At 34.8% G+C, this 16,377-nt stretch overlaps 1 protein-coding gene across 2 annotated transcripts in view; it reads right to left on the bottom strand.

Annotated features, from left to right (window-relative positions):
• Positions 1-9,169: 9,169 nt before the first annotated feature.
• The window catches only part of PIP4P2 (phosphatidylinositol-4,5-bisphosphate 4-phosphatase 2), a 75,114-nt gene continuing 67,906 nt past the window's right edge, over positions 9,170-16,377 (bottom strand). For both annotated transcript variants that reach the window (XM_035277613.3, XM_002759059.7), the window contains 2 exons: positions 11,481-11,571; positions 9,170-10,647 (listed from right to left, as the gene is read on the bottom strand). In XM_035277613.3, coding sequence (XP_035133504.1) covers positions 10,504-10,647; positions 11,481-11,571 — 235 coding nt within the window. In that variant the 3' untranslated portion in view covers positions 9,170-10,503. The remainder of the gene's footprint in view (positions 10,648-11,480; positions 11,572-16,377) is intronic.

Here is a 16,377-nt window from a genome sequence, read left to right as displayed (position 1 = left end):
AAACCGCTCGTCAAGGGCAGGAGGCCGCGAGTGAGGTGAGGTGCTAATAGGCTCGTCCTGGACAGGGCGCGCCTGTCTGAACGGCCTTCAGGACCCCAGTGCGTGTCCCTGTTTGTGCAAAGACGCGGCGGCTCGAGGCGAGTCGCGTGCGAGCGGCCTGGCGGCGGGCTCCAGGTAGCGTCTGTGAGGGAGGCCGCCTCTGTGAGGAAGGCCGCCGTCGTGCTGACGACTGATTCCCCCCACCCCCGTCCCGTCAGAGCCGCAGGCAGGCCCTGCTTTCCTCTTGGTGCATTTAGAGGGTGCCAGAATTAGGGTTGGCAGGGAGGAAGATGTTTGAGACATGGTTCATCTCAGCTGGAGATACAGCGTTTCACACAAACTGCCATCCTGAAAGGAACAAATGAATTAAGGCAACTTATTTCTTTTTAATCTTCACCGTCAATCCTTTTGCTGATTTTTCGTTTGTACTGAGGGATGTGGGAGTGGCAGTCCCTCACGTCCCCAGGCGCAAGAAGGACAGTTGAAAATGGGAAACACTGAACGGTTTAAAGTGGGGCACTGTCGGGATTTACCATTTTGGAAGGTATAAAGTTTCACTAGCACTTCCATGTATAGTCAAGTTACTGCTAGCTGTCTCTGTGTAGAAATGGCTTCAGAAACACTCCTACCGTCCACTGAGACAACTCGCATGGCATCAGAGTCTAGGGTCCAGGGTCAGAGATGAGTCATGATAAGAAGGCATCCCTTGGGGTGAGGCACCAGAAGTCTGCACAGTGGAATCAATATATTCCAACCACCAGATGTTGAACGTTTTAAGTGCAGGATATGGTTTTCATCCATCTACTCACAACAGAAGTTTTCTTCTTCAGGAATATGCTTAACAATGCAACATTATAATTTTATATACAGCTTACAATAAAATGATTTTGTGCATATCACGGAAGTCAGTAGAAACTATTGTGACAAAAATGTACATTGGAAAATTTCCAATTCAGATCAATATTAGTAATTTATTGAGGAAGAGAGAAATTAGAGAATAGACAGACTCCTTGATTTTTTTATAATTGAGGAAGAAAAATGAACCATATAAACACATTGAAACTTTTCAAAATGTCCTATTGATGTGACATAAATTATTGGCATCTACAGATAATCTAGAACTCATACCTGTACAAGAACTTGACAACAAACAGGTTAATGACTTTTAGCAACTTAAAGACTATATAAGGTTAGTTACTGCCTAAGAAAAATTGAAGTGCCCCGAAATCAGAGTTCACATAAGAACCTCATGACAAGTTTCCCCAAATTTAACAAAACTAAAAATTGACATTATTACCAAACAACAAATCCTGAAACTGCAATAATTTTTCTAAGCTTTCAATAATAAAAAATAAATGTTGAGTAACTTTGCTTGAAAGGAATAGACCATTGTTCATTCTCATCAGGGAAAGTGCTTTACAAAATTACTGTTAAATGACAAGGCAATAAAAAATGTAAAACTAAGGCCGGGCGCGGTGGCTCAAGCCTGTAATCCCAGCACTTTGGGAGGCCAAGGCGGGTGGATCACGAGGTCAAGTGATCGAGACCATCCTGGTCAACATGGTGAAACCCCGTGTCTACTAAAAATATAAAAAAAATTAGCTGGGCATGGTGGCGTGTGCCTGTAATCCCAGCTACTCGGGAGGCTGAGGCAGGAGAATTGCCTGAACCCAGGAGGCGGAGGTTGTGGTGAGCCGAGATCGCGCCATTGCACTCCAGCCTGGGTAACAAGAGCAAAACTCTGTCTCAAAAAAAAAAAAAAAAATGTAAAACTAAAAATATAGGAAAAACATAGCAATGGTTCAGGTAGTTAATTTAAAATATCATTTTACTGAATTTCTAAAATATTTGTGGTATTTATCATCTTTTTAAAAGTCTGTAATTTGTTGTCATTGATTTTCTTATTCTAAGTAAATATTTACTTTGGTTTCCCCACCCCCGCACCCCCACTCCGATTCCTGCCCTGCCTCAGTCACTCAAAGAATTGGAGAATGTATTGAAAAAAAGTGACAGTAGAAATAGAAACCCCAATTAGAAGGATAATAATTTCTAATGTGGCTTACTACTTATAAGTAGAGGTTTTATTTACATTTATATTTTCATATTTTATTTAACTCTACTTTCACAGTACCTAGTACTAGACACACACACACAGACATATAAACTGGTTACTTGATCTCATGGTATGTGCTGTCTAGTGAGGGTACAGATATGCAAACAGACAATTTCAGCTCAATAAGTTAATTGTTAAGATTAACCTGGGTGGTGACACTGAAAGCCTGGCAACTCAGAAAGCTGAAGAGGTAGCATTATCTAATGTTTACCAAATGATTTCCTTACCAATCTCCTGCCAATAGTCACCTTTTATTCATTTATTCCTCAAACATTTACAAAGCATTTTTTGAAGGATACACTAACAAACAAACATGCAACAGACACACTCATAATTACTATGGAAATGTGTTAAAACATTTTAATAATTTTAGCACCAGGGGCTGGTTTCTTGGAAGACCGGAAGGGCAGGGGATGGTTTCGGGATGAAACTGTTCCACCTCAGATCATCAGGCATTAGATTCTCGTAAGGAGCGCACGACCTAGATCACATGTGCAGTTTTCAATAGGGTTCTCAATCCTATGGGCCACTGTTGATCTGACAGGAGGCAGAGCTCAGGCCGTAATGCCAGCAATGGGATGGGGCTGTAAATTGAGATGAAGCTTCAGTCACTCACCTGCCACTCACTTCCTGTTATGTGGCCTGTTTCCTAACAGGCCAGTGACCAGTACCAGTCTGGGGTTGGGGGGAGGGCAGTGGTTAAGAACCCCTCTGTTAAAAGCTATAATAATGACTTAGTTTTATTCAGCTCAGTTCAGCTCAGTAAAAAAGTTGTGAAGTCCTATGTTTATGTGCTAGGAACTGAGGATACAAAGACAAACTGAAATACAACGAGAATGGCTGATGCACAATTAGCAAGAAGAGAACACTAGCTTAATAATAGTGCCTATATATGAAATAGAAGATAGTATATGTAGTACAAGTGTTTATGTGGAATAAAAGAAGTACTACATGGAAAGGCATAATTCTGTTGAAGAGGCATCACGAAAGGGTTTGCATGGGAGGTAATGCCTGAGCAGGATTTTTAAGGATAAAACATTTACCCACCTTAGAAAAGGGTATTCCTTGCAGGTGAAAGAACAAGCCCAGAGATATACAGGAATAAAGCAACAGCCAATACAAGAAAACATCAGTAATTTAGTACTGCAGAAACACAAATACAAGAGACTGCCTGGTAGTAGCTTGATATTAGGCTAACAAAAGATGAAGTATCTTTTATCTCCTTTATAATGATATGGAGAGACACTGAAGGATTTTAGTTTGGGTTGGTAGTATTCTATGACCATTTGGAAAAAAATTACTTAAATGACAATGTAAAAAATGGATTGGGAAGCAGAGTAGACATCAGCAAGACAAGAGAGGCAGAGGAATCAGTTCAGAGGTTTACAGCAATCCAGGCAATGTTTATTTCAAGCCATAAGTAAAGGTAGATAGTGACCACAAAGAAAGAAAAGTACGATCGGGTGTGGTGGCTCATGCCTGTAATCCCAGCACTTTGGGAGGCTGAGGCAGGTGGATGGTGAGGTCAGGAATTCAAGACCAGCTTGACCAAGATGGTGAAACATCATCTTTACTAAAAATATGAAAATTAGCTGGGCATGGTGGCAGGCACCTGTAATTCCAGCTACTCAGGAGGCTGAGGCAGAGAACTGAAGTCGGGAGGAGGAGGTTGCAGTGAGCTGAGGTGGGAGACGGCACCACTGCACTCCAGACTGGGTAACAGAGCGAGACTCCTTCTCAGAAAGATGAAAGAAAAAGAAAGAGAGAGAGAAAGAGAAAGAGAGAGAGAGAAAGGAAAGAAAAAAAGAGAGAAAGGAACACATAGCTGAGAGAATAAGGAAAGCATAACAGTTCAGAGTGTGAAAACGAGAAGTGGAAAATAGTGATGCCAGTTATTGATTTTGCCACTCAGAGCAATATAGAAAACAATAAAAAGGTATTGTGATTTGTTTGAGGAGGCACAAGAGAATGGCATCTAGATTGTAGGTGAAAGGAAGGGACAAAAGCAAGATTAGGTGAAGTAGAGATCATCCAGTTTAAGTGGAAGGGGTCTACTGGAAAGCAGCAGGACTTTGAAGTTTTGAGATAGCATTTCTGGAGAATGTTCAACTGAAATGGTTCAGGAGACAATTGAAGGTGAAAATAAGTAATTTATAAGGCCATTACCTGTGTGGTTGTGAGATTCACTGGCAAATAAAGGAGGGGATGATAAACTGAAGTAATAATAAACCTGAAGTCCACACAGAGTGAGAATTCTAGACAGAAGAGGTGTATTTTCAAAGAGGTATATTTTCAGACAATGGAATAACTGAGTGTGAGAGTTTAGACATGGAGTGGTTCTGAGTATAATCACCCAGCATGCCACTACAGAGGTGAGTGAATACAAGAAGTGGAAGGAAAGTAAAGGTCATTAGACTTGATGAAGAACTGTGAGTCCAGACTACAGTATTAGATAAACCATTCACATTGACGTTTAATCAGTAGCATGTGATAAGAATGAAAACCAGGTACTGAAGTCTGCATTGGTGAGGAGGGAGTTAAAGGAGATCTGTGGATGGCAGACGGTAGGTAGAAGGGAAGTTATAAAAGAATGAGTGAGGCAGGTAGGAAGAAAGCAGAAAAAAACTATGGCCTTACACAAGCTAAGGAATTCTCCATATTTCCTAAACTCTTGCTAAAGGCTTAATAACTAATAAAAATTTAATGCATTTCAAAGATTATTTAAATGTCCAATATCTTAAGCCAAAGGTATATCTGATGTGGAAATATCAGATATTGAGGCAAGGTTTTTCAGAAAAATTTATGGGAACTTTGGGAACTTTTCCATAGCTCTATTTATCCTGGCATTATTACTTACACATCTGAACAGGCCACTCAAGGCATTCAAAAACTTCCTAAGAGCAATGTGTGTGATCACTTTCTATTTAGTAAGTTACCTTAAATAACTCTTAGTTACAAAATTGAGAAGACTGTTAGATCAAAGACTCTCATTTACTATATTACAAACTAGACCGACTTCTTAAATATTTAGCCTTACCTGATCCTTACTCTGTGAGGCTGTCCCCAAAAGAATACAGATAGGCTCTTTATTTTTCTGCTTTTAATCTAATACTCCACTTCAAGTGAAACACATGCATGTTTAACAAAATATAAAGAGCATAGTATTTATTTAAATTTGTAACTGAGGACGTGAAACATGTTAAAAGCCTTTACAAGTTTTTATTAGCATTCTGTGCTAATAATTATTTTCATAAATATTGCTATTACAAGAAAAAGAAAATATAGTTATGTTATTTAAAGCTCATTGCATATCGATTTCCTTAGATTTAATAGAAAATAGTTCTGGCTTAGTGCATACATCTTTAATCCCAGCACTTTGGGAGGCTAAGGCAGGCAGATCGCTTGAGCTCAGGACTTAAATTCCATCCTGGGCAATATGGCGAAGCCCTATCTTTACAAATACAAAAAAGAAACTAGCAGGGCATGGTGGTGCACCTATAGTCCTGGCTACTCAAGAGGTGAAGATTGAAGGAAGTCTTGAGTCCCAGAAGTTGAGACTGAAGTCAACCCTGAGATTCTGCTTCTGCACTCCAGCTTGGCTGACAGAGTAAAACGCAAAGAAAGAAAGAAAAGGAAGGAAGCTGACAGAGTGAAACCCAAAGAAAGAAAGAAAAGGAAGGAAGGAAGGAAGGAAGGGAGGGAGGGAGGGAGGGAAGGGAGGGAGGAAGGGAAATAAAGAACAAGAGAGAGAAAGAAAGAAAGAGAGAAAGAGAAAGAGAGAAAAAGAGAAAGAGAAAGAAAGAAAAAGAGAGAGAAAGAAAGAGAAAGAAAAAGAAAGAAAGAGAGAGAAAGGAAGGAAGGAAAGAAAAAAGGAAGGAAGGAAGGAGGAAAGAAAGAAATTGCTCTGCCTTCCTATAAATTTATGCTAATTATAAAAAAGAAAATATAGGTAATAATATTTTGCTACATAAATCAAAATTCTCTACAATTAATGTAGTTGAATATAATATCAAATTCATTAAAAAAATTTTAAACTAGTTTATGCTTTTGAAATAACTATTTTTGCAAATATTTTCTCATAATTCTCTTTCTTCAGATGACCTACAGATAATGAACAGCAGGGGGCACAAAAATCAAACGTTTTTCACTACGAAGTGAAACAATAAAACCTCATGTAGTGGAAAGAAGATGCACTTCAGAAGCAGACAGACTGATTCCAGCTGGCTTCCTCAAGTATAAGCTAAGTGACCTTTAATTATTGAATCTGTCTTAGCGTCTTCAATGGTAAAATCATAACTGTGAACATTAAATGTTAACATACATACATAAGGTGGGTAAATAAACATTAGGGCTTTTTTTTTCATTGCTTATTTCATGTGTATTATGTGCATACCAGAAACATACATTGAATAAATGAAAACTTAGATTTCATAGCAATTTATGCAGATCATAAACATGGAAATAGCTGTAGAGGTTTATCATAGCATGTTAGTGCAAGTATAGCCATATCAAAACTAAACAAAAGCTAAACAAAAGAAATGGTGCAACAATATCTCACAGATTACCACTAAATAACTTATGTAACCAACTACCACCTATACCCCAATAACTTATGAGAAAAAAATTTAAAAAAATACAATCACGGCATTTTTCCGTATGTGAAAATATGAATGGCAGACAAAGTGGATATAAACATGTGATAAGATTTTCAACATTGTATAGTACAGTGTTTCTCAAGGTGTGATCCAGGAAAAGTATCAAGTAGAATCATGAGGAAGTGGTTGTTTTGAATGCAGATTCCTGTCCTACTCAGAATCTACTTTTTCAGATCTGTGGGAGTAGCACTTCAATTAAACAGAAACAATAATGTTGTACTTGCTTCCTAGGTTCTTGTGAATATTTAAACATCATGTATTGTGAGGTTAGCACTCTACTTGGCACACATCATTATTAGGTTTCTTTTTTTCTTCTAAAATAACATATATGTACTCACAAATGACTTTTTCAAGAACACCTGATCATGGTGCCATTTTTTTTCTCTTCTAAGAAGAACTAAAGCAATTTTTAGTACTTTGAACAGCCAGGGACAAACACATCCTTCCTTGTCTGATTTGTGGCTATGATGTATTCTTTCAACTAATCTCTTCCCAGTTATTTTCTGTATTCCCTAGGCAGTGGAAGACATGCTCTACTTAAAAAACACGAAAACAAAAAACAGTATAAAGTCTGATAAATTTGAATTTAATAAGTTAAAAATTTTTGGTAGCTCATATAGGACTAAGCTTAAATATATGTTGACTTTAAAGCTTAAGTTTTATCAATGAAATTCATTGGTTTGGATTTTGATAAACTTATTTTAAAACTCTTCAAGAATCAAAATGAAAATTAACAAATATTGACGTATTTATCATATACTATTCTTATCTATTCATCAAGAATAAAACTTACTTTCCAACAATCAATCTAGTTCAGAAGTAAATATAATAAAAATCATTTCTCTCTCATCACCCAGAGATAACCTAAAATACATTTTCTAAAACATGGATCATATACTATGTATCACACAATTTGTAAGCCATTTCCAATTCAATGGATGAAATTTTTCATCATATTCTTGATTGCCTGCTATTTCACTGTATAAGTGTGCCATAATTTAGTTCACCAATTCCATGTTATTGGATTGCTGGACTGTTTTTTCTTTTTAGTTTCTTTTGTAAACAGAAAATTGATAATACCTTTAGGACAAATTCTTAGAGTATTACTAAGTCAAAGAATATGTGGGGTGTGTGTGTCTGTGTGTGTGTGTGTGTGTGTGTTTCCCATATCCTCAGCATTACAGGGGTATTATTGCACTTTCTCTTTCTTTGTTAATGTAGTAAGTGAAAAATAGTATCTCTTTGTTTTAACTTACATTCTTCAAATATTAGAAAACTGGGAACTGGGTGTGGTGGCTCACACCTGTAATCCCAGCACTTTAGGGGGCCAAGGTGGGCATGTTGCCTGAGCTCAGGACTTCCAGACCAGCCTGGGCAACATAATTAAACGTTATCTCTACAAAACATAGAAAAAAATTATCCCAGCATGGTGACGCACACTGTGATCCCAGTTACTTTGAAGGCTGAGGTGGGAGGATGGCTTGAGCCAGGGAAGTTGAAGCTGCAGTGAACTGAGATCTCACCACTGCACTCCAGCCTGGGTGGCAGAGTGAGATCCTGTCTAAAAAAAAAGAAAAATTGAAAAACAGTTTATGAACTATTGTAGTTCTTTTGTGAATTGTGTTTTTATACCTTTAGTCCCTTCTGATGTTACAAAGTCTTTCTACTATTTTGAAAATAGCTTCACCAGTTTGTCTTTTGGCTTAGCTTATGGTTTTTTTTAAATACAGAAGTTTTTTGGGGATTTTTTTTGTTTGGTTGTATCAATCCTTTTCTATATAATTTCTTCTTTTAGGTTCTACTTGGAACGTTTTTCTTAACCCAAGATTATACAAATATTTACCTACACATTCTGATACAAATTATAAAGTACATATTCAACTATATATAAGAATTTAAAATACCAATTCATTCAACCATTTATTCATTCATGCGTATTCACTCATGTATATTGAGCACATATACACCAGGAACTGTTCTAAGTGGGGATAAGGCTAGGAACAAGAATACCAGGGTTCCTGCTCTCATAAACTTATTTTTCCAGAAGGAATATGATATAGCATATAATTTAATGTGAGCTTTCTGATCAATGGGGGAAAGAATGGATTATTTAATATGCAATGCTGTTACAACTAGTTAACCATTAGGAAAAGAAATAAAATTATTTTATACCTAGCATCAAATACATTAAAATTGGATTTAAAAACTGTATTTTAAAAATAAAGCCATGAAAATAGTACAAAAACATAAATGAATATTATATTTTAAAAATTACATACATTTCTAAACATGGAAACTTTACACCAAGATTTCAAGACAACTTCAGAAATGACATTATTTTTAATGGAATAAAACAAGGTAATTTTTGAACAATAATCTTTATTAGTGTATTTTTAAAGGTACATATAATCCTGAGCTAACACATTAATACATTTGTCATTTTACTCTTGGAAGTGTACATGTATTTTCCTCCAAATTATGTGATGAGTACGTTTTTATACTAATCAGTAACATAAATAGTTTAAAATGTTAGTCTTATCTCTGGAATCACCAATTAGTTTACTCAGATGATCTCATTGTCTAATTTGACTACATTTAAAGACTGTAGAACATTTGTGATTAAGCAATTTATTTTTCAAAACTGCAAAGATGGGCAGGGCAAGAGCTGATTCCATAAATTTCAATGAATTCTTAGAAAACTATGTTCTTCATCTCTGATCTAGTTTCTTGAATAATTTGGGTAATTATCTGATCAGTTACCTTAATTTCAACATTTTAGCTATTGTAAAATATCATAAGCTTCCTTCAAATATAAGTAGTACATAATTACCTCCATAAGAAAAATGTACCATGATATAAGGAAAAGGGGTACACAACCCAGTGTAAATATATCTTTGATTAAATAGTTAAGTATTATAAAACATGTAATGATAAACATTAAATTCCATAAATCCAGACCAGATCTTTTCTAACCGGTAAATAAAAAAACAAAAATGAAAGACAAAAGTCCTATGATCTTTGAGAAAAGACATTTATCCAACATCTCACTCTGTGGACAAATAAATATTCATTCTTGTATTTTAAATTACTACCAAAATATTGTATCTTTCTACAAACAACAAAAAACAAGCATACAGTATCTAGAAATGTTTTTTTCTCTGTCAAGAATGTCAAGTCTTTGAAGGTACACGAAATTTTTTTTCCTGAATAAGGTCACTATAATCTTAGGTTAAAGTTACAGTAAGCAGTTCAAGCAAAATGCATATTGCTTAGGTATTAAGCAAGCAATTTTGATACTGTTTAATTAAAATGTAAGTATAAATGTGAAACTATTATAGAAATATTTATAAACACTTAGGAATATTCACATATCAGCAAGTAATGAAATAACTGATTTAAAAATAATGAAAGGGTGAGAGTAAATGTAATGTTTGGTAACAAATCCAAAAATATCTATAAGAGATGTAAAAGAACATGAAAAAGCTTTATTATTACAATTATGAAAACCTAGCAGCAAAACAATTTGCATATAATGTAGTGCAATGAGCATTTGTTCATAAAAGACTCCCAAAGTCTTGAAACTATTATATACAAACCAGAATGGAATCCATTAGGATAAATAATTTAAAGATGCCCAGAGTAGCTTACCAAGAACTGCTAGACACTCTCACCTGCGTCACTGAAAAATAAACAAGCTTATGTAAAACTGTGTTCTGGATAACTAACTCTTATGGCTCCCCAGTAACAAGCTCGGATAAGGCAGATCAACCCTACGAGATAAGCAATTGCCCAAGAAACATAGGTTGCTCGAAATCGCCTTGCAAAATCTTGGGTGCCAACCTAAAGTAAAAAGCAATATAAAAACAAAAGATTAGAGACTTTAAGAAAATATCTTCTTAGATAACTTGTATCAGCTTACTTGTGATTTTTATGAAACATACCCCCAGACTGAATACACGAAGTCCTTATAAGAGTAGGTGTATCTGTTGACAAAACTGATAGACCATACTGCTACTTATATTAACTATAAATGTTATAAAGTAAACAAGAAAGCACACTAAGATATGTTATCTCTAAAAGGAATTTAATTTATGTAACTTCTTACTATCATGGGACACAGTAGGACATTGCTAATAATAAGGGACTAGCTGTACTGACGAACAAAGGAGCATGGAAATGGCAGCAAAAAAGATTATCTTCCTCTTCTGGTATAATCCCCATGCTAACTGCTTCGCTCCAGTCTCCTCTAAGAATAAGCCATTTTCATATTGGTAATAAATCTCTGCTTGATTTGGATAAAGAAAAGAGTGGTTTTGCAGATCTCCGTAGCTGAAGGAATGTTGCTTTGAATATAAGATACCCCATAGCTATGCAAAATTAGTTTTGGCAATAAATTAAAAAAAAAAAAGGGCTGTTGCTAAATAGATGATAAAGTCCCCAACAGTAAGGACTCTTGGAGGGATCCAAAGCCACCATTTCACCTGGATGGGCGAGTTCCACTAAAAAGAGGTCCATGGATTGGGTTTCTGATTGCTCATAGTCATTCAGAAGCTTCTAGGCCTGACATGCCAAGGATGCAGCCTCTTCAGGGATCCCTGAAGGTTGTCCCAGGCCTCAGACTGACTATTGATAAAGGTGAGAGGACAGAATCTCTAACACCAAGTAATACTCACAGTTAATCCTACTCCTATTAAAATACATATCATTCCAATTGTAATATATGCACAGCAGCGTCTTCGTGGAAGCGCACTACCCACTGAGGAGCTGCAAATTCATGAGAGCACAAGAGAACATTAAGTATTTACATAACAATTCACCATTTCATTTGTGTGAGTTCTTATCTACGGCTTTGGTAATATTACTTTATATATATTCTTTATTAATTGCTTCAACTTTATAGACAAGAATGTGCATTAAGCTTGTCATTTTTAATGGATGACAAAATTATTCATGGTGAATTTGTGATATTATTGTGGCTTTAAACAAAGTTCAAGCCTTGGTTATTGATAATATCAACAGATATCCACCATAGTACCTAATAATCTCCTAAGATAAAAATGTATTTCCAAGGAATCTACTTCAGAATGGAAAAAGAGCTATCCCACAAATAGCATTTGATTTTTTTTTAGCAGTTAAAACAGTATGTGTTTAAGGTTAAAATTTAGAAAGTAGAATAGAAGAAAGAATAAAGAATAAAAAGGTAAAGAAAAAATTGCTTATAATCCCAATATATAAAATAGTCATTCTATATTTTGCATACTTTCCTCTAGTCAATTTTGTACTTTACTAATATATAGCATGAACTTTTTCATCTAATATTCTCAAACTGAAATTTTGATGGATGAATATAATTAACAAATTTTCTACCATTGTACATTAAAGTATGTTGTTTATTTTACATAATGCCAACAAAGCATCATTTAAAACCACAGTGCTTATTTTTAATCATTCTTAAGATTTTTAAATTTAGAATTAGGATTACAAATTAAAGGGATTTAACTTTTTGAAGTTTATTTAATACATACTGCCAAAAACCTCCACCGTGCTACTCAAATGAAATTCTAAATCTAATGGTATTATCCCTCTCCATTTCTAATTGTGGTAATTTTCAATACGACATAAGTTATAGCAGAGATCAGCAGCCAAATTAGCACTTTCTTCTCTGTCTTAATGTACATATATTTATTACTATATACCATATGCAAGGCATCCTGTTAGTGAATGACACGGAAGTATCTGATTTGCCTTTGTGTGGCCAGTGTCAAGATTATACCTAACACATAATAACCTTTAAAAGAATGTCTGATGAATAAATAAAATACAGAAACTCATCACTTACTAGACATGATTTAGAAACATACTGTTCAAAATAGGTTAATTTTGCATACAAAATTACTTCCTTTAATTTCAGAAGTTTGTTGCAAATATACATGTTGATGGTTTAGATAGGTGCATAACACCAGTTTGACAGTTAATTTTCCTGGATACTTGAGCCCAAACACAAACATCTGGATGACCTGGGAACCACCATTAATTATGTACAGCTTGCTGTCTAGTTACTATGGCATGTAGACTCATCTCCTTTATGTAATATTTAGCCCCAGGCTATTTTTGGTTCTAACTTCTATGCATCCACTAGTGGGTTTTCCTGACTTATGCCTCACAGCTGGTTGTTGTTTCTCATCACTGCCTGTGTAACTGCCTTTGGCAGTTTGTAATATACCATTCATTAGAAGCCAACTAAGCCTATTAGAATTACGTATTGAACAAGCCAAAAGTTTCTAAGTGACTATTAGAGCAGCTTTTCTGTGAGCCAAGAGAATACAGTTTAGTACATTAATTTCAGTGCCTAAATTCTGCTTAGAAAACCCATGCTCTTTTTCCCTCGCTCAAATTGTCACTACATCTGAGAAATCTTCTCAGAAAAAATAATAATAACTTACTCCTACTTCACAACTCAAGTGCCATCTCCTTACAGGATAAGGCAATTATCAATAAGTACTTATTGGATCAATCATAAACTCTCTTACACATTTAATACATATGTGATATCTACATGCAATATATATTACTGGTACAAAAATAGACACTCAGACCAATTGAACAGAATAGAGAACCAAGATATAAGGCCACACAAAACTATCTGATCTTCAACAAACCTGATAAAAACAAGCAATGGGGAAAGGATTCTCTATTCAATAAATGGTGCTGGGATAACTGGCTAGCCATATACAGAAGATTGAAACTGGACTCCTTCCTTATACCAAATATAAAAATTAACTCAAGATGGATTAAAGATTTATAGTTTAAATGTAATCTATAAAACAACAATGACCCTTATATCTTTTTCTATCCTTATACTTTTGTTCTATGTTCTAATATTTCATGCATTCTTTCTTCAAATTATATATAGGTGTTCTTACATCTAGTCTTATCATTTCTGTTAAGTTTTTTTTTTTTGTTTTTTTTTTTTTTTTTTTGAGAAGGAGTCTGGCTCTGTCACCCAGACTGGACGCATTGGTGGCACAATCTTGGCTCACCTCAACCTCCACCTCCTGGGTTCAAAATATTCTTCTGCCTCTGTCTCCTGAGCAGCTGGGACTACAGGCGTGCCACCACCATGCCTGGCTAATTTTTGTATTTTTAGCAGAGATGGGGTTTCACCACATTGGCCAGGCTGGTCTCAAACTCCTGACCTCATGATCCACCCGCGTCAGCCTCCCCAAATGCGGGGATCACAGACGTGAGCCACTGAGCCCAGCCTCTGTTAAGTTTTACTAAGCAATATTTGTCTAATGATATGCTTGGACTATTTCTGACATCTCATTTTGGCTTTCTACTATTCCTGTATTTTCTGCTTTTCTACTCTTATTTCCAGACTCTTTCATATTGACCGTTACTCTTTTATTTCATTTCCCTTTTATTATACTGAAAGTGTTACAATGTATTTCATTCATTTGGTAGTTGTACTTAAAATTTTAACATATATACCTTTTGAAAACTAAAGTCATTTAGTAAATCCACCTTCCTGATAAATACAAGGATTTTAGAAAATTTTAACTCCAGACATTCAACTGCCATCTTAATGCTATTGTTTTCCAGTATTTTATTTTTATTGTATTTTTGTTTCTCGAAATCTATTAGCATTAATATAATTGATATTGTTGTTTTTGCTATTTAATATAGTCAATGTTTCTGGTAAATTGTTACAATTTATTGTTTTACCGTTCCTTCCTGCATTGCAGAAATTTCTTCTGGAATAGTTGTTCATATTCCCTACTTTACCATTTAGCAGTTTTTTTTAGTAAGAGTGCCCAGATGGTAGATACACTGGATTTTGTTTGTTTGTTTTTAGATTTGTTGGTTTTGCATTTGAAAATATCCTTATTTTATCTTCACTATTCTTTGATGGTTTAGATAGGTGTATAGTTTGACAGTTAATTTTTCTTAGTATTTTTGATATATTTTAAAAATTTTCTGGCTTCTATTTTTTCTGTTGAGACATTTGCTGACAGAACAGTTGTCCTTTTCATATTGAAAATATGCCTTTTATCTCTCTGCTTTTAATTACCTACTATTTCTCTTAGGTTTTTTTTTTGTTTTGTTTTGTTTTTACAATTTCACTGTGACACATTTATTTATCCTGCTTGGCTTTCACTATTCTTTTTTAATATAAAAATTCATATCTTTCATAGATCTGAAAATTCTTTGAGATTATCTCCTAAAATGCCCTATCCCATTCTTTGTTTGTTCCTTCTACATTAGATATATAATAGGCATCTTAATAGTATATTTTCTCTTAATCTTACATTCATCTTTGTCTCTCTATGCTGGATTCTTGATAATTCACTTACCTCTATATTCCAATTTATAACTTTAGTCTTCTCCTTCATCTGATCTGTTCTTTATCCTTTACATGCATTTTAATTTATGTACTACAAAATTTCTAGAATTGCTACTGTTTATTTCTATATCTGTCTGGTTTTTTTTTTCAATTTACTACTTGAGACAATTATAGATTCACAAGCAGCTGTAATAAATAACACAGAGAAATATCACGTGCCCTTTGCCCAATTTCCCCCATAGTAAATCTTGCAAATTATAATACAATATTATAAACAGGATATTAACATTCATATAATTCACCAGTATTCAGATTTCTCAGTTATATGAGTATGGATTTGTCTTTAATTTTATGCAATTTATCACATGTTTAGGTTCATGGATCTATTACCCTAGTCAAAATAGAGAACAGTCTATCACTGTAAGGATCCTTTTATAACTACCCCCTCCTTTCTACCCACCCCACACCTTGTGCCTGCCACACCATCATTAATCCATTCTCTATTTCTGCAATTTTGTCATTTGAAAAATGTTACATAAATGAAATCTTGCTGCAGGTAGCCTTGTATGGCTAGCTTTATTTTTTCTCAGCATAAATTGAATTCATCTAAGCGGTTGCATGTGTCACATTTACAATAATCATGTGTATGTTTTTGTGAATTACCTGATAATTTTTAAATAGTCTTATTCGTTTTCTCTTATTTTTATTTTTAAAACATCTTAGGCATAGTTTTAACATACTCCATATCTAGTAATTATAAATCTTAAGTTTTTAGGAGTCTAATTATGCTGTTTGTTATCAATGTTGATTATGCTTCTGGAATCTTGTTTCCTCCTATGACTAGTAGCTTTTTTTGAAAACTTATTTTGGCAGCTATTAATACAAAAAAATATTTGCATGGATAGTTTAGGGATGCTTTGCTCCACACAGAACTTTCATTTGCTTTTCTCAGGCTCGCTAGAGTGATACCAACCTTAAACTTTTAAGTTAGTTTCTAGAACTAGGTTATCGTACATCTAATTTTAAGTAATATAAAATTTAAACCTAAATTCATTGTTATTACAAATTTATTTCTTTGCAGTCTTCCTTTTCTGGTAAATTTCTTTTTCCTGACCCACTGTTTTCTCAGGGAAGCACACTTTTAAGTACTTTATTGAGAGGGGCTAGTATTCCAACCCCTCTTCCTTGTGTGAAGCCAAGGCCTTCTCTCATGTTGTTTACTGGAC

Source organism: Callithrix jacchus, chromosome 16 (genome assembly GCF_049354715.1).
Source record: "Callithrix jacchus isolate 240 chromosome 16, calJac240_pri, whole genome shotgun sequence".
Lineage (NCBI taxonomy): Eukaryota > Metazoa > Chordata > Mammalia > Primates > Cebidae > Callithrix > Callithrix jacchus.
The sequence above is the reverse complement of the archived record's forward strand: the minus strand, read 5'-3'. Positions and strand labels throughout refer to the sequence as shown.